The 18,188-nt window shown below is 48.4% G+C and overlaps 1 protein-coding gene and 1 long non-coding RNA gene across 5 annotated transcripts in view; both read right to left on the reverse strand.

Annotated features, from left to right (window-relative positions):
* Nucleotides 1-10,861: 10,861 nt before the first annotated feature.
* On the reverse strand, nt 10,862-14,870 carry LOC141083047 (uncharacterized). Of its 3 annotated transcripts, none has more exons than XR_012230633.1 (5): nt 14,222-14,870; nt 13,922-14,138; nt 13,681-13,796; nt 12,281-13,488; nt 10,862-12,170 (listed from the first exon to the last, which is right to left on the reverse strand). It is a non-coding gene; the product is annotated as an uncharacterized lncRNA (long non-coding RNA). The 3 variants fall into 3 exon arrangements; XR_012230632.1 differs by having other exon boundaries at nt 13,922-14,002; nt 14,078-14,870; XR_012230631.1 differs by having other exon boundaries at nt 13,922-14,870.
* Nucleotides 14,871-17,020: 2,150 nt separating this feature from the next.
* CTSS (cathepsin S) overlaps nt 17,021-18,188 on the reverse strand; it is a 40,909-nt gene continuing 39,741 nt past the window's right edge. For both annotated transcript variants that reach the window (XM_073567218.1, XM_073567219.1), the window contains one exon: nt 17,021-17,768. In XM_073567218.1, coding sequence (XP_073423319.1) covers nt 17,669-17,768 — 100 coding nt within the window. In that variant the 3' untranslated portion in view covers nt 17,021-17,668. The remainder of the gene's footprint in view (nt 17,769-18,188) is intronic.

Consider the following 18,188-nt stretch of genomic DNA (forward strand, 5'->3'; position numbering starts at 1 on the left):
GTAATAGATGCAGGGGACGACCATGGTTTTTCGCGCCCTGATTCAGGTACCGCCCACGACGACACACCTCACCGCGCACCGTATGAGACAGTAATTGCAGCCATCTTCACAGTTCAACAAATTCATACTATTGCACATTCCGTTAGGCGCACGGGACCCCGGTAAAAGAGTCAGCTCATCTTGATCGTGATGCAAAGATGGATCGCCCGCCAGGGCAGGAGGGATACTCGGTACCAGGCCGCTTCTTAAAGGGGCAGTGTCACGGCAGCATACCATAGAAAGAAAAAAGCAGGACAAAGGCACAGCTGTATGCCCTCGGGTTAATGAAGCTGCACACACATCAGGGGACACGGGTGCCACTTCCAAGGAAAATAGTCTGTATATCCATAGAGAAGAAAGTGGATAGGCACAATCCGTCCCGTGGAAAAAAAATCCTTTATTGTGGCATCAAGTTACCAACAGCAGGCAGATAAAACCATGGAGCAAGTACAGATGATGATCATTTCGCACTTACATTGTGCTTCAACAGGTCATATGTAGGATAAAGCTCACAACATATTTAAAAGCAACCGTTGCCCTTGTCCCACCCACCAAACATCAGGTGACAGCGTCTCATTAATTATAAACAAGTGGAAAGCAAAAAAAATATAGCAAAGGAAAGATTTTGGTATGGGTACCCCCGTTGCATGTACCTTCGCAAACTTCTACCTTGCGATTTTTGAAGTGAAATTCATCTACTCCACAAAAAATTGTTTTTTAAGCAAATTAAACTCCTTCTGAGATATGTGGATGATATATTCATAGTATGGGACAGGTCTCAGGAATCATTCCACCATTTTGTGGATCACTTGAACATGTCCAATAATATGAATATGAGTCTCACTGCCAAATTTGGGGGTGAGACTCTTGAATTTTTGGATGTACAATTACAAATTGATGATGGCTCTTGATGTGGCTCTTTACGAACAGAAGTATATCACAAATGTGGCGCCCCAGTCACCACAGAGGTACTGCACCTCCTCCTGAGGTGTGGTACCCCACTATCCAGGTAAGGTGGAGACACCTGACCACACTCCAACACTCACATCCCACACGCACACCAGTAGTGTAGCAGAGCAACCTTTGTGGCTCCCTGCTTGAAACACGAAGAGTGCTGGGAGGTGGGTGGAGCTTAGACTGCACAAGAGAGGTGAGAATATTAGGAAAGGGTTAGTCTGTGAGAGAAGATCCCCTGAGAGGGATGGAGTGAAGGAAGTGCTGCAGCAGACTCCTGTGACCTGGAGCTGCTGGCACAGGAAAGAGCCATAGAAAGGCTGATTCTTCAGAAGGAAGATAGTTTAGTACGGAACGTAAGGAGAAGATGAGAACTAAGGACTAGGGTCAGAGCAGAGCGCTTCCTCAAGTTTGAAGCGCATGGCCGGTGTCCGGTCCCCGAGGTTGTATGGATACTGATGTTCCTGCAGCAGAAACCGGAGGAATAGAAGTCATCACCACTTTATTCCCATCTAAGACTTGGGGGCACAACAGCAACGTGGGTGAGCCGGGACATGATAGCAAGGAGTCCCCAAAGCAGGCTACAGCTGTCTGCCGTACAAGTAGAGTTCTAAGTAACATCAAGAAGGAGGAACTTGAGTTTAATACGCAACTACAAGTACTTCATTTTAGGCGCTAGTGTGGAGACGTTTAGAGAAGGCACATGTTGGAGGAGTGCTGGAAAGGTGTACTTTACCTTGCCTGGGAGTTGGCTGAGCTCCTGACCTGGAGGACATGGCACCTAAGCGGGCATCTGTGTGCACCAGACTGTGAGTAAAGCCTTGGAACTACATGCCTTTGTGTCCTCCACTTATTCTTGCGCCTTACACCCGGCTCTGCTACACCTACTTCTTTACACCATCTCCCCACTTGCTAACCTCATCTACACTGCCCTGGGACTACAGCTCCACCTGTAGGGAGCTTCAACATCATTGTTGCACCACACCATCTGTCCCAGAGTAGCAACCCTGCAGCGCTGGTCAAACTGACCAGAAACCACAGGTGGCGTCACGAATCATCTCAACAACTTTATCCCCATCACTCTACCCCATTACATTGACCGCCTGAGGCCACGGATTGGGTCACCGCCACTGTGACATCTCCCATGGAAGAAGTCAACGGGCCCGGCACCGAGTACCCCACGGCCTCTGGGGGCGAGTCAATTTTGGCATCACAAACAGGATGGCGAAGCCCGTTACCACCGGGTCCTGTGTGCTGAAGATTTACTGGACTTAAAATTGCTGAGAATGTGCAAAAGAACCAAAATGATAGACTGCAAAATGGACTCTCAAAATGGCCGCCGGCGCGGTGAAGAAGGGCGTGACAACATGGGTGGCCCTAATAAAAAAGCGCGAACTGTCCTGGGCCTCCCCTGCCTGAACTTCTAGTCAACAGCAACATGGCCCACCCCCAGAGGAGTTCGTATACTGGCTTGGTATGGAGGCAGAGGAAGAAGACGCCACCCAGGAAGGAGGAGCAAAGCCCTGTGGCGGGAAAGGTGCCCAGAGAGAAGCCAGAATGCCAGGACGCCATGATGGAAGAAGGACGGAGGCCTGAAGAGCGAGAGGAAGAGGAGCCTGCCTTCCCCGGTGCACCAGTCGAAGGCTCCGGCCCTGCTTCTGTGATGGACCGCCAGTAGCTGGAGGAAGAAATCGCCATGCTGACCCGCAGTCTGCGGCTGAAGCAGGAAGCGCTGCAGACTTTGGACCGGCAGCGCACCCAGGAGGGGCCTGCAGAAACGGTACCTCCACCACCGGTACCCGCCGCCGCTGCACCAGTTCTCCCCCAGGCAGCACCTGTGAAACCCGCGGCCGCTGCTATGCCATCGGCAGCACCTGTCACCACCTCCCCGCTGCTGCCGCTGCTGGGCGCTGCCTGCTAGGAGGAGTTACCCGAGGACCCGGGATCTGAATGTGAAGCAGGGACCGTGTTCCTGCCTGGACCTGGCGCGGCCACGCAGGTCCCACTGGAGATCTCAGCCGTTCCTGAACCAGCTCCAGTAACCACTGCTGCCACCAGCTGCTGTCCAGCACCTGCACCAGAGCCAAAGCATCACCGGGAAACGTCAGGTACGACCGCCGCCCCTGCAACCGAGTTGACCCCTGAGTTCCCGTGCACCGCGTGCAACAGGCCTGTACTCCACATGGAACAAATGGTGGAGCTGTGTTCTCAATTCCAAGACGCTAAGCTGACCGCAATGGAGAATTGGAAAACGTCCCTGCTGAAAAGAGCAAAACTGGAGCCGACGCGTCCCATTCGGTGGCTTCTGATCTCGGCAGAGGAGCCTGAGCAGCTGATGGGTGTTACCATGCGCCATGGATTTCCCCTACCAGAGATTCGTTATCCTCGCATTTCACCATGCAAGCGACAAAACCACTAAGTACATTTCTAATTGAACTGTTACCCAGGAGGGTATGGGCACTGGTGTGCCCTCATTTTCTGTGTTTTTCCCAGTTCGCCCAGTTGGCGCCCATTTTATTGAACTGAGCGATCATGAACTTGGAGTGATCCAAAAACTTTGTTGTGAATAGTTTGTGCCTCTTTAGGTGCTCTCTCTTGGTTTTACATGAACAGTCTTCAACAAGGACTACCTCAGACCCGAGTTCTACTTCAGCTACAGAGACACTGCAAGAAATTCCAGCTGGGAGCGGTGTCCAGCCTTGCAAGAATTATTGCTGTCTTACTGTGAAGTATTTTATAATGTGCCTTTTGAAAATGTTGGTAGCAATGTTTAGCTGCAGTATTAGGAGTGAATGTTTTGCAGAATTTAGCCTCATAGTAATGCTTAATAAAAAAAAAAAAAGTGAAGTTTTGAATAAAAACTTGAATTCAGGTCACGAACCAGGAGTCAGCGGTTGTCACCTATGGGTCTAGAAGAAACAGCAGAATGTGAAAATGTGAATGATAAAGGAAAATATGTTGCAGCGGGGATAGTAGGCCCTGAACTGGCAGTGAACTTCTTAGCAACGGTTACTGCCAATAGCACTTTAAATTAGGTAAAATGTTAAATTATAGGTAGTCTGTTAACTTGTTCTGCAATGTTTAAGAATCAATGCCTCCCATATTGGGAAGTTTAGTTTAAAAATTGTTTACCTGTTAAAATGCATTTAAAAATTTTTTTGTATGTTCCTTATGTAACATCTTTGTTTCACTTACAGCCCACGGACGTGCTGTGTTTAATGGGGGGGTATGTGGCGACCCTGAGGGTTCAGTCGCCACAGAGGTACTGCACCTCCTCCTGAGGTGTGGTACCCCACTATCCAGGTAAGGTGGAGACACCTGACCACACTCCAACACTCACATCCCACACGCACACCGGTAGTGTAGTAGAGCATCCTTTGTGGCTCCCTGCTTGGAACACGAAGAGTGCTGGGAGGTGGGTGGAGCTTAGACTGCACAAGAGAGCGGGAGAATATTAGGAAAGGGTCAGTCTGTGAGAGAAGATCCCCTGAGAGGGATGGAGTGAAGGAAGTGCTGCAGCAGACTCCTGTGACCTGGAGCTGCAGGCACAGGAAAGAGCTATAGAAAGCCTGATTCTTCAGAAGGAAGATAGTTTAGTACGGAACGTAAGGAGAAGATGAGAACTAAGGACTAGGGTCAGAGCAGAGCCCTTCCTCAAGTTTGAAGCGCATGGTTGGGGTCCGGTCCCCGAGGTTGTATGGATACTGATGTTCCTGCAGCAGAAACCGGAGGAATATAAGTCGTCACCACTTTATTCCCATCTAAGACTTGGGGGCACAACAGCAACGTGGGTGAGCCGGGACATGATAGCAAGGAGTCCCCGAAGCAGGCTACAGCTGTCTGCCGTACAAGTAGAGTTCTAAGTAACATCATGAAGGAGGAACTTGAGTTTAATACGCAGCTACAAGTACTTCAGATTAGGCACTAGTGTGGAGATGTTTAGAGAAGGCACATGTTGGAGGAGTGCTGGAAAGGTGTACTTTACCTTGCCTGGGAGTTGGCTGAGCCCCTGACCTGGAGGACACAGCACCGAAGCGGGCATCTGTGTGCACCAGACTGTGAGTAAAGCCTTGGAACTACAAGCCCTTGTGTCCTCCACTTATTCTTGCGCCTTACACCCGGCTCTGCTACATCTACTTCTTTACACCATTTCCCCACTTGCCAACCTCATCTACACTGCCCTGGGACTACAGCTCTACCTGTGGGGAGCTTCAACATCATTGCTGCACCACACCATCTGTCCCACACCATCTGTCCCAGAGCAGCAACCCTGCAGCGCTTGTCAAACTGACCAGAAACCACAGGTGGCGTCTCGAATCATCTCAACAACTTTATCCCCATCACTCTACCCCTTTTACATTGACCGCCTGAGGCCACGGATCGGGTCACCACCACTGTGTGAAATCTCCCATGGAAGTCAACGGGCCCAGCACCGAGTACCCCACGGCCTCCGGGGGCCAGTCACATACCAACTTCACCAATTCACGGCTGCATTTTGACAGCGCTCATCCCTACCTTACAGACAGTTTTTACGGCTGAAAAGGATTAACAGTGACCCCATCAGGTTTAAGGAACAATCCATCAACCTCTATAAACGTTTTTCAGACAGGGGTTATCCCAAATCTGTTCTGGACATGGCATTAAAGAGGGTTGAAGACTGTCCTAGTGCTTCATATGAAAAGAAACGCCAGGTCCAACAGAATAAAAAAGAAAAAAGATTTATTTTTAATTTTAGATTTGGTCCTATGGATAGTCAAATTAGGTCTGCGATCAACAAGAATTGGCATTTGCTAGAGGGAGAAAGAGAAATTGTGGATATAGTGTCCAGGGGCCTGCTTGTTACATACTGGAAGACTAAGAATATTAAAGATATTCTAGTTCGCAATCGTGTAAAATCTGAATCCAATAATTGGTTGCAGAAAAATATGCCTGTAGGTAATCATAAATGCGGAAATTGTTCTTTCGGTTCCTTCCATCTTACTACTAAATATTTACAGATGGGAGGTATTTCACATAAAGTTCAAGATTTTATAACCTGCCACACAAATTACGTTGTATACGTTATTTTTTGCCCGTGTGGTTTTCACTACATTGGAAAGACTATTCGTCCCTTATTTGTACGTTTCAGGTAAAGGGGTCCCGAGACTAATTGAACATATAAGAAAAAAACATGCAGGTAATCCTGAAGTTTTAGGCTGTGTGCCCACATTGCGTTTTTGTAAGCGTTTCCGCAGCGTTTGTGCCAGCTCAAACGCTGCAGAAACGCTTACAAGAAGCTTCAAATTAAATTGCATGCGTTTTTTGCTTTTTGTGCCAATGCATGCGTTTTTAACTGCTCTGGAATTGCTTCTGGGAACATTGCTTTTAGCCTTCCCCAATGTTCCCAGAAAACGCGTGTCAAAAATGCGTCAAAAACGCGCGGCTTTTTTACACAAAACGCGCAAGAATCGCGCGGAAAAAAGACGCACGTTTTCTGGGAAGGGGATCAGTTTCGTGAGCGTTTAAAAACGCTAGCGTGGGCACATAGGGATTGAAACCGTTAAAATGCCTGCACAGGGAGAGAACCTAAATAAATTATTATTAAGAAAGGAGGCTAGATGGATTATTCGGACTCGTGCTCAAGGTCCATCAGGTTTCAATGATAAAATCGACAGGGCTGTGTTTTTGTGATTTTTTTTTTATTTGTTTTTAAATAATCTGTCTTTTGCAATTTTTTTTTTGCTTTCCACTTGTTCATAATTAATCAGATGCTGTCACCTGATGTTTGGTGGGTGGGACAAGGGCAATGGTTGCTTTTAAATATGTTGTGAGCTTTGTCCTGCATATGACCTGTTGAAATGTGGGGAGGTTGACCTGACGTAGGGATCTGCCTGTAGTGAGAGGCAGAGGGAATATCTCAGTGTAGGAGTAGAAACACTGAGATGAGGAGAAAAGGGTGCTGTAATGAGAGTGACTATTAGAGGGCAGTGGGGAGCACAGGTGAAAGTAGTTATGTAACTGCCATAGGTCAAGGTCACTCTCATTGGTCAAAGGTGACTGTCAGGTGACAGTGGGCGGGGCTACCTAGGTTGGCAGTATAAAGGCTGAGGGAAGTTTCTGGAAGGTTCAGTCAGCCAGGGGAGCTCACTAAGAAAGGAGGGTCTGCTGCGCAGTGGAAAGCCCTCAGAGAGCACCAGACAGTAGAGACGGTCATGGGGGGTGACCCAGGAACACACGAGCATCAGACGGAGGCAGTCTGAGCGGAATAGGTACCAGTGTACTTTGAACGGGGAAGCGCTGTGGTTGAAGTGCCTAGGGCAGCCACAGTGAGGAGAACCGCAGAGGACATCACTACAGTGTCACCGAGGCATCTAAGGTACCCGGGTCTGTGTGAGGAGGAAAAGTGAACAGTCCTGTATTAAATTGTGGACATCGGCAAAGTTGGTGAATAAAATCAGACCTGTTGAACTACAGTGCTGCCTCAGCCTCCAGTCTGTTTGCGCTAAGAAGTGGGTCACCCCCCAGTCCTATTGGACCAGCACACATCTCCCGCCTATCAGCAGCAGTACCACCGCATCATTGCCTCATCTCCCACAGCTCTGCCCTAACCCCTACATTTGGCGTAGTCGGAAAGATCAATTGCCGCCAATACAACATCTTCAGCGGCAGGCCTGCCACCAAGTAGCAAAGGCCCCAAATTGTGTGGGGTGAAGAATTGTTTTGGTTGCTGTTCCCTGTGGATTACAAATTAAAAAAAAATAAAAAAAACTGGACTGTGGATTGCTGGCTGCCGATAAAATGACTGTGGTGGTTTGGCACCCAAAGGAAGAGGTACAGACATTGCTGATTGTACTGAGTGATCTGGGGCTTTGTGAAATCCGCACCTGGAGGGAGTGGTGTTCATCTGAAGAGAACTGTTCGCTCATGTTGGACCCTGAAAGATGGGTGGAGAAGCCCACCGCCGCACCCCCCAAGAATGGGAGTGGCCCGAGTGGACAGACCCGCTGTGGCTGTTTGGCGCCATTCAGCTAATGGATCTCGGACATGAGGCGCTGTAGCTGTCGGGGTGTCGGACGCCAGGAATGGCGGTGGTGTCAAGAATTGGAGACCCATCAGGAGACCTGCTCGGGGAGCCTCCCCTCGGAGGTGTGGGGCCTGGAGGCCGGCCCTGTCGGACGGCGGGGTGAAAATCAACAGCCGACGAAGGAGCGGTGGGAGAGTCTGCTGGAAGCCGCAGCGGCTGGGCAGGTGAGTGTGACCCTGGCCCTGCCGGTGACACCCCAGGCAAACCCCGTCCCCACGCACCATGCAGCGGACAGGTCACGGGGCCTTGACACCAATCTTCGGCCTTTCCGCCCACCTCTTTACGCTGTGGTGCCTCCTGCTCTGAGCGTTCTTTGTCCAGAATTTATGCCCCTGCCCACCGCTGAAAAGTGGATGGAAGCTGCTGACAAATTCTGGACAGTCTGCAATTTCCCCAAATGTTTGGGAGCTGTTGATGGTAAACATATACGGATCATCAAACCCAAAAGAACTGGATCTGAGTACTATAATTACAAAAAGTACTTTTCAGTAGTACTCATGGCCATTGCGGATGCCGGATGTATGTTTGTAGCAGTGGACATTGGAGCATTTGGCCGTGGTAATGACTCCCAGGCTTTTAAAAACTCAGACATGGGCCAGAGGTTGTATGGCAACCAATTTAATTTCCCTATGCCACGGCTTCTTCCCCACACCGAAGCTCCGCCACTGCCCTTTGTAATGGTTGGGGATGAGGCTTTTCAAATGTGCGCAAACCTACTGAAACCCTATTCCAGCCGTGACTTGGACTACACCAAAAAAATCTTTAATTACAGGCTGACCAGTGCCAGAAGAACTGTCGAGTGTGCTTTTGGGATTCTTGTCTCCAGATGGCGAATTCTCGGCACAGCCATTAATCTTAAACTTGAAACAGTGGATGAGGTGGTGAAGGCGTGTGTGGTTCTACATAATTTTGTGATGGCTAAAGAGCACCCGACCTTTGAACTCAATGATGCTGCTTCTAACCCATTGCCTGAATTCACTCAGCACCCTCTCAGGTCATCCGTTGAAGTTGGCCAAATGAGGGACCAATTTGCGGCCTACTTTATCTCTGATGTTGGACGGGTGCACAGGCAAGATGAAATGGTGTAAAAATGTTTTCGTGTATGTATGTTAATAAAAAACCTGTATTGATACCAGTACCGAGTGCACTGTGTTTTTTACACTTCAATAAAATAAAAAACTTCCCATGTATACCTGTGAATTCATGATGTTCTCACACCTGGGCAGGTAAACACACATATGAGTTAAACTGCAGCATCGCTAGTCTGCGTGAAATATATTGGTACATAAGCAACGCTGCAGGTTAAATATGATATGTGTATTAACCAGGCCATGATTAATAAATAGTTATGATTAGAGTTGAGCGACTTTGGTAGGATGGGGTTTCATGAAATAAAATTTGTTTCAAATGAAACTGGTCAGACTAGTGGAAAAAAAAGTCGGAGTTTCGTTCAAAACTCGACCCCAATGCAAGTCAATGGGGAATAAAAGTCTGCATTGAGTGGATGAATGTAATTCGCTCAATGCTGACTTTTATTTCCCATTAAGTAACATTGTGGTAGGGTTTCGAACGAAACTCCGACTTTTTTTGCCCTAGTTTGACCAGTTTGTGTTTCATGAAACCAGATCCTAGTCGGTCAACTCTAGTTATTATACTAGGCCTTGGTATTGAACATATGACGTGTATTTTACCCATCAGTAGATTCAACACACACGTAGAGTATGTTGTTAACTACAAGGTATATACACTCACTGGCCACTTTATTAGGTACACAATGCTAGTAACGGGTTGGACCCCCTTTTGCCTTCAGAACTGCCTCAATTCTTCGTGGCAGAGATTCAACAAGGTGCTGGAAGCATTCCTCAGAGATTTTGGACCATATTGACATGATGGCATCACACAGTTGGCGCAGATTTGTCGGCTGCACATCCCTGATGCGAATCTCCCGTTCCACCACATCCCAAAGATGCTCTATTGGATTGAGATCTGGTGACTGAGGAGGCCATTTGAGTACAGTGAACTCATTGTCATGTTCAAGAAACCAATCTGAGATGATTCGAGCTTTATGACATGGCGCATTATCCTGCTGAAAGTAGCCATCAGATGCCTGTTCTTAGCTGAGAGGAGTGGTACCCAGTGTGGTCTTCTGCTGCTGTAGCCCATCTGCCTCAAAGTTCGACGCACTGTGCGTTCAGAGATGCTCTTCTGCCTACCTTGGTTGTAACGGGTGGCAATTTGAGTCACTGTTGCCTTTCTATCAGCTCGAACCAGTATGCCCATTCTCCTCTGACCTCTGGCATCAACAAGGCATTTCCGGCCACAGAACTGCCGCTCACTGGATTTTTTTTCTTTTTCGGACCATTCTCTGTAAACCCTAGAGATGGTTGTGCGTGAAAATCCCAGTAGATCAGCAGTTTCTGAAATACTCAGACCAGCCCTTCTGGCACCAACAATCATGCCACGTTCAAAGGCACTCAAATCACCTTTCTTCCCCATACTGATGCTCGGTTTGAACTGCAGGAGATTGTCTTGACCATGTCTACATGCCTAAATGCACTGAGTTGCCGCCATGTGATTGGCTGATTAGAAATTAAGTCTTAACACACAGTTGGACAGGTGTACCTAATAAAGTGGCCAGTGAGTGTATATAATCCCCCTTGTCTAGTATCACAAAAAGTGAAATGAGGATGGTAAAAACAGCCAATCCTCAAAACACTTTTTATGACTCCTTGCAAAGTTTAAGGCGCATTGTTTGTACAACGCAGTGTGTGTAGGAGGCGCCAAAAGCATTAATCAAACTTTGTTATGGTGAACCAGAAATTTAAATTTATTTTTAACCAAAAAAATTATAAAAAACTTTATTTTTTTCTGCGTTTGGGGACAGATGGTTGCAAGTTGGGGGTGTGCAGTGAAGATGAACAGCTTATAGTCGATGAAGGTGTTCTAGGGGAAGGGGCAACAAAACTTGTGGGGGAAGGGAGTCCAGTTATGGGAATGGAACTAGACACACTAGGAGGAGAGGACAGAGTTTCAGCTACAGTGGTCCTAACTGGTTGTCTCCTGGCCTGCCTGGACCTACTTGGGCCCAATGTCTGCCTTGATTGTTGGCGCCACCTGGAACTTGGGTCAAATAAGGAATGTGGGTCCGTCTGCTGCTGTGGCTGCTGCTGTGCCTACTGCTGTTGCTGTGGCTGCTGCTGCTGTTGTGGCTGCTGCTGATGCTCTGTGGTGGCAGTGGCAGTGCTCGTCCTTGCAGGAGGACTGGTGGCGGCAGTGACGGTCCAGTTTTGCGGAGTGGTGGTGGCAGGGCTAGTATATGCTGTAGTGTTTGCGGCAGGGCTGTTCCACATTTGATGAGTGGTTACTGTGGCTGTGCTCCAAGCATGCATGGGGGTGGCGGTGGTGCTCCAGACAGGAGCAGTGCTTGCCATGGTGGTGTCGGTGAAGTGACCAGCAGCAATTAGACTTGTGGTGGTGTAATGGTGTGTGTCCTGGCTTTGAATAGAGGTGTCCGTGCAGTGGTATACAGCACAAGTCGGTAGTGAGGTGAAGCGAGTCAATAGTGGCACAGTTGGAAATGTCACCACTGACTGCTGCCGAACCGATTATGCTGCATAGCCTGCAAGAAAGCATTGTTGCAGGCCTGCAGCACACTCAGCTGTTGCTCAAGACTAAGGTGTTCCGCCATGCCCTTTTCAATCTTACTAAAAAAATGGTGCGCTGGTCTATTGAGGTCGGCCTCCAGACGGTCAAGGCGCTGTTCGACAGAATGGAAGCGGTGTTCCATGTGGTTAAAACCACGTTCCATGAGTGAAAAACTGCTTTCCACTCTGTCAGAGAGCGACTTGAGGCTGGCATTAAAGGCCTCGCTCAAGTGCATAAACTCGGGCAAGACATTCCTGTCCAAGGCCCTCTGCCCCTGGCGGGTAGTGCCCGCATAACCAGTGGCAGAGACCTGGGACAGGGGAACACCTGATGGACAGCTTCCTGGTCACCAGCTGTCTGTGTGGCTGACCTGCAAGGTGCTTCCTGGCTGTCGGATGGCTGGGACGGGTCAGAGGACGTCCGATGAAGGACCACTCCAGGGCCAGGTTGCAGGGTGCTGCTCCAGGTGCTGTGGAAGAAAGGAAAATCATTACCATCATGCCTTTACAAGAAGCATCAGCTGTGGATTAGAAAAACACAGATTAATAAAAATAAAAACAAAAAAATTATAATGCTTACGATCTGGTGGCAAGGACCGGTCTTAGGAACTGCAACACTTGATAGTACCGGTATGTTGTTCTTGTCCTTGACGCAGAACCACTGCGAACCTGGCCCTCAGCACGAACATCACTGTTGAAGCGGTCCTTGATCGAGCGCCAACGTGTTCGGACTTTGCCCACTGTTGGAAAAACAAACAAACAACATTTAACAATTGTGTATGATGCACGACATATGCTATCACTAAACCCAACAGTGCCATCAAGGACAATAGTCACTGCGGCACAATACAGCAATACAATACCCAAAGCAGTCACTGTTGAGCCAGATGACACTGTTGGGTTTCCTGCTAGAATATATCTAGCAGGAAACACAACAGTGCCATCAAGGACAATAGTCACTGCGGCACAATACAGCAAAACAATTCGCAAACCAGTCACTGTTGAGCCAGATGACACTGTTGGGTTTCCTGCTAGAATATATCTAGTGTTATGAATGAGTCACCGAGGAGGAAAAAGCCAAAAGCAAGCTAAGCCCAGAAAACCGGAGAAGTTGGTAACTAGCGGATTGCAGACCCCTGATCCTATCCACAACAACTAGCAGTAGCCGTGGAGGGTGCCTACGGTGGTCCTAGACGCCTCGTCACGGCCGGAGAACTAAATAGGCCTAAAGAAAGAAAGGGAAAATCTAAACTGCCCCAGAGCAGACCCCAAAGCAATAGACAGCCCCCAACATGTATTGTCGGTGAAACAAGATGAAAACACAGACACAGGTAGAAAGATAGGCTGAGCAAACGATGGGGCCCTCGCTAACTAGAAAGGACAGGAAAGAAAAGCTGCTGTCTGCAATCACGCAAAACACTCTGCCAAAAAGAATGTCCAACACGTCTAATAGAAAAAGGCCCTGAAGTCGCTAGACTTCAAATCACTATATCAGCACTCAGGTATATTCTGAAGACAGAGCAAAAGAGATCAACTGATCAGAGACAAAATGGGGATTCAGCCCAGTCCCAGCCAGGGCTGGCTGAACACAAAAACTAAGTAAACCAGACAAAACTCATATGAACAATAGCAGAGAAAACTTAGCTTTAGGAAGGCAGGAACCAAACTGGAAACCAGAAGCCACAGTCAGGAAAAATCACCAGCAAGAAACTAGGGAGTCGGCTGCCTTAAATCCAATCAGAAACTCATGATGTCCAATCGCAGTCCTCTTCCTCAGGTGGCCGGTCTCTGCAATTTAGATCAGCTTCATTACCTCCCTTCACCAACAGAGGGAGTCCAGATAGAGAACTCACTACTCCTCTGTCAGCACAGCCAGCTCCATAACCCTCATCAGAAGCCAGAGGCAAACCCGAAAATGAGCTCACAACAATCTAGAACGAAACCCACCAGTGCGGCATAACAGAGCAGGGAAATACTTACTAAACGCCTTTTTGGAGGATGCAGTGGCGCTGTCCCAGCCATCCATCAACGCTGCGGCCACCTCACTCCATAGCCGCCGGGTCACCACATTGTCCTTGTACAGCCGGTCACGGAACCTAGACAAAACACATTCATTAGAATATTCGAATTTTGTGTGAATAAAAAGTTATAAAAAAGATCCAGAAAAGAGGAAATATAGAAGATAAAAAATAAAGAACATTAAAAATCATTTGATACTTACATTCCATATCACCACCGGGACTTGGCTTGGCTGCTCATGCCGTTCGCCCTCACTTGTCGCGTCCGCTGAAGATGACGATGTCTGAATAAAAACCAACAAATGTTAGAGATTTTGAGAAGCAGCAGATATACTTACCAAACGCACGAAAATAATCACCTCACGGTCTGCTTACGCCAGTTACTGCCGGGATGGTGAATATTCCGATTCCGAAGACATACTGCATGTAAAAATAATACAAAGCATTAGTACATATACAATTTAAAAGGACAGGCATACACTTTTAGATGTAATAATACTCACATTCTTGCTGAAGCTGGAATTGAAAATGGGGTCTTCTTTTGCTGTTTTTCTGCTCTCCAGGCTGTCTCTATAGTTATAGTACAGTGCTGGCAGACACCTCCTTTTTTATAGACATGAAGTTTTTTTAGGTGGGGAATTTTATAACTAGCCTAACCAATGGACACCAAAAAAACGCATGCGCAAAAAAAAACGCATACATGCACATGCCAATGCACACGTATGCGCACCCATACACCATAATGGTAATTTTTTGCGCAAATCGTGCGCATGCGTTTTTTTTAAAGCGTTTGGGAGAACCAAAAAATGCAACATGTAGCGTCTGGAAATTAAGGATGCACACCCTAAAAAAACGCAGTGCACGAAAAACGCATACGTGCGCATGCCAATGCGCACGTATGCGCACCCATGTTAAATATAGGGGAAAAACCGCATGCGCACGTATGCACAAAAACGCAGAGCAAAAAAACGCAACTGTGAAACCAGCCTTACCCCCAATCCTGGTATGCATGATCCTCTCACCCCTCTTTCCTGGTATGCATGGTCCTCTTACCCCCCTTTCGGGGTATGCATGGTCCCCACACACCCCAATCCTGGTATGCATGGTCCTCTCACCCCCCAATCCTGGTATGCATGGTCCCCTCACCCCCTATCCTGGTATGCATGGTCCCCTCACCCCCCTTTCTTGGTATGCATGGTTCCCTCACCCCCCTTTGCTGGTATGCATGGTCCTCTCACACCCCAATCCTGGTATGTATGCTCACCGTCACCCCCTTTCCTGGTATGCATGGTCCCCTCACCCCCCAATCCTGGTATGCATGGTATCCTCACCCCCCCTTTCCTGGTATGCATGGTCCCCTCACCCCCCAATCCTGGTATGCATGGTATCCTCACCCCCCCTTTCCTGGTATGCATGGTCTCCTCACCCCCCTATCCTGGTATGCATGGTCCCCTCACCCCCCTTTCCTGATATGCATGGTCCCCTCACCCCCCAATCCTGGTATGCATGGTCCTCTTACCCCCCTTTCGGGGTATGCATGGTCCCCTCACCCCCCATCCTGGTAGGCATGGTCCTCTCATCCCTCAATCCTGGTATGCATGGTCCCCTCACCCCCCTATCCTGGTATGCATGGTCCCCTAACCCCCCTTTCTTGGTATGCATGATCCCCTCATCCCCCTTTGCTGGTATGCATGGTCCTCTCACACCCCAATCCTGGTATGTATGCTCACCATCACCCCCCTTTCCTGGAATGCATGGTCCTCTCACCCCCCAATCCTGGTATGCATGGTTCCCTCACCCCCCAATCCTGGTATGCATGGTCCCCTCACCCCCCAATCCTGGTATGCAAGGTACCCTCACCCCCCCTTTCCTTGTATGCATGGTCTCCTCACCCCCCTATCCTGATATGCATGGTCCCCTCACCCCCCAATCCTGGTATGCATGGTCTTCTTACCCCCCTTTCGGGTTATGCATGATCCCCTAACCCCCCTTTCTTGGTATGCATGGTCCCCTCACCCCCCTTTGCTGGTATGCATGGTCCTCTCACCCCCCTTTCCTGGTATGCATGTATGCATAGTCCCCTCACCCCCCAATCCGGGTATGCATGGTCCCCTCACCCCCCTTTCCTGGTATGCATGGTCCCCTCACCCACCAATCCTGGTATGCATGGTCCCCTCACCCCCCATTCCTGGTATGCATGGTCCCCTCATCCCACTTTTCTGGTATGCATGGTCCCCTCACCCCCCAATCCTGGTATGCATGGTGCCCTCACCCCCCTTTCCTGGTATGCATGGTCCCCTCACCCCCCTTTCCTGATATGCATGGTCCCCTCACCCCCCTTTCCGTGTATCCGCTACCAATGAGCGTCGCGGCCCTGTGTCCGCGACCAATAAGCAACGCGGCTCAGTATCCCCGACCAATCACTGGCGCGGGCCTCTGTCTGCGACCAATCAGCAATGCGGGTGCGCCACCCCCCGCTCTCCTCTCCATGCGGCCGGCATCGCGGTGTCAGTAATGTTTAGTGTTAAAGACCGTAGATGACGTAACTCTCACGAGAGGGGACGTCATCAGCGGTATAAGTCGCAAAGCATTACTGGGACTGCGATGCCGGGCGCGTTGGAGAGAGAAGGAAAATAGTCTGAGGGCCGCCGGAAGGAAGGTGAGCATGTTTGTGTTTTGGTTTTTGTTACCCATGGCCACCTTCCAACGGCCTCCGATGTCCTTTCCACGCTCCCGGCCTCGCGTTCCCAGTAATGCTTTGTGGCTTATACCACTGATAACGTCGCGCTCTAGCAAGAATGACGTCATCGCGGGTCTAAGTCGCAAAGACTTCCTGGGACCACGAGGCCGGGCGGGTGGAAAGGACATTGGAGGCCGTCGGTGATACTAATTTTTTTTTAACCTTTTTACTAATAATCCCTGCGGATGATTGAGCGCTGCCCCCGACTGCGCTGGCCGCTGATTGGTCGCGGCCTGGCGGCTGCAACCAGTCAGCGACAGGCGCACATTACCATTACAAACAGCTGCGTCTGTCGCTGATTGGTTGCGGCCTGGCGGGGGTCTGGCGGCCGCGACCAATCAGCGGCCTGTGATTTCGGTTACAGACAGACACGATAAGGCGTTTATATATATATAGATAAGGAGAGGATATGCTGCCGGGATTAATGACATGATTAACCTCAACAATATATTCAATGTGATATTAGTGTTTCAAAATATCCCTTTATGAGATCCCCAATCTACCCTAACACCAGATCCAACCCTGACCGCACAACCAATGCCCAACAAAAATAAGCAATGGCTCAAGTCATATAAATTTTTATTAAAACATCACTAAGTTACATGATGACGTAAAGTTCAGAAATGAATTTAAGGCTAGCACGTCTAATCATCATCATTACAGCAAAGTTCCGATTGGTAGAAAGAGATTAAATCTCAACTGCTTTGTGTGTGGGTCAATCCTCGGACGTCGCGGGTATAATGCCTCAGGGCTACGATATTTTGTACGAATGGGAGCACACTGCAGCCTCATTTATAAGAATTTACAAAGCGACCAATTAGAGCTCAGCTTGTTGATGAAATGAGAGCTACGCTGCCATAGGTGGAAAATCAGCCCCTCTGCGAATTGGGAATCGACCTGGTCACACTTTTGAGGTAGAAGTAAAATGTAGATGAGGCTTATTCTAATTTGCATATAAAGGGTATTTCTTAGACAAGTGGGCAGTGCCTAAAATTTAGGGGCGGGATATGCAGTATGAAGATTGTTGAGTTAAAAAAGATCAAATGTATCATGGCAAATAGCAAGTACGAATATTCTAAATGATTCAAAACTCTTCTTATAGTTTTCATGCAGGTTGGACCTAGGCTGGAGAGGGAGTATGACACGTTGTCGTCTGACTATGAAGCTTCTGCACCTCCCCGACTACATCTCATGGCTACTGAAGGCTAGTTTACATTTGGGGGTAGGAAGGATAGTTCGCAATGCCACACATGTTCCCTCGATTCCTTGCCATATAGACATAGCCTTTATCTCCGTAGCTCTCTCCCCAGCTGAAAAACAAGCAAAGTGTGAAACAGACATATGGGTTAGTTAGTTCCAGCTCATTTGCCTGTGTAATTTCTGCACATGTTCATTTTCTCTCTGCGCAGGCGGACTGTAATGTGATTCCTCACCACACGAGTCTTGTCCATTGTCTCCTCTTTCTGGATAATGAAATATATATGAGCCTAATCATTTCAATGGTTCTGAGCTGCAATACCAGACACAACCTGTAGACAGGGGTGTCGCTGTTCTTGTAATAAAGCAGTCACATTTTTTTAAATCCTGTATAATCCCTCCAATTCTTGAAACCTAAGGCTGTAAGGCTATAATATGGCTTCATTCATTCAAAGGTGTCAGTTATTTAGACCAACCAATCAGAATTCTTCTGTTTATAATCAGAGTATAGGAGGCCATATCTCAGGAACAAA

The sequence above is a fragment of the Dendrobates tinctorius genome, unplaced genomic scaffold (assembly GCF_039654945.1).
Source record: "Dendrobates tinctorius isolate UK_male_01 unplaced genomic scaffold, ASM3965494v1 ptg000019l, whole genome shotgun sequence".
NCBI lineage: Eukaryota > Metazoa > Chordata > Amphibia > Anura > Dendrobatidae > Dendrobates > Dendrobates tinctorius.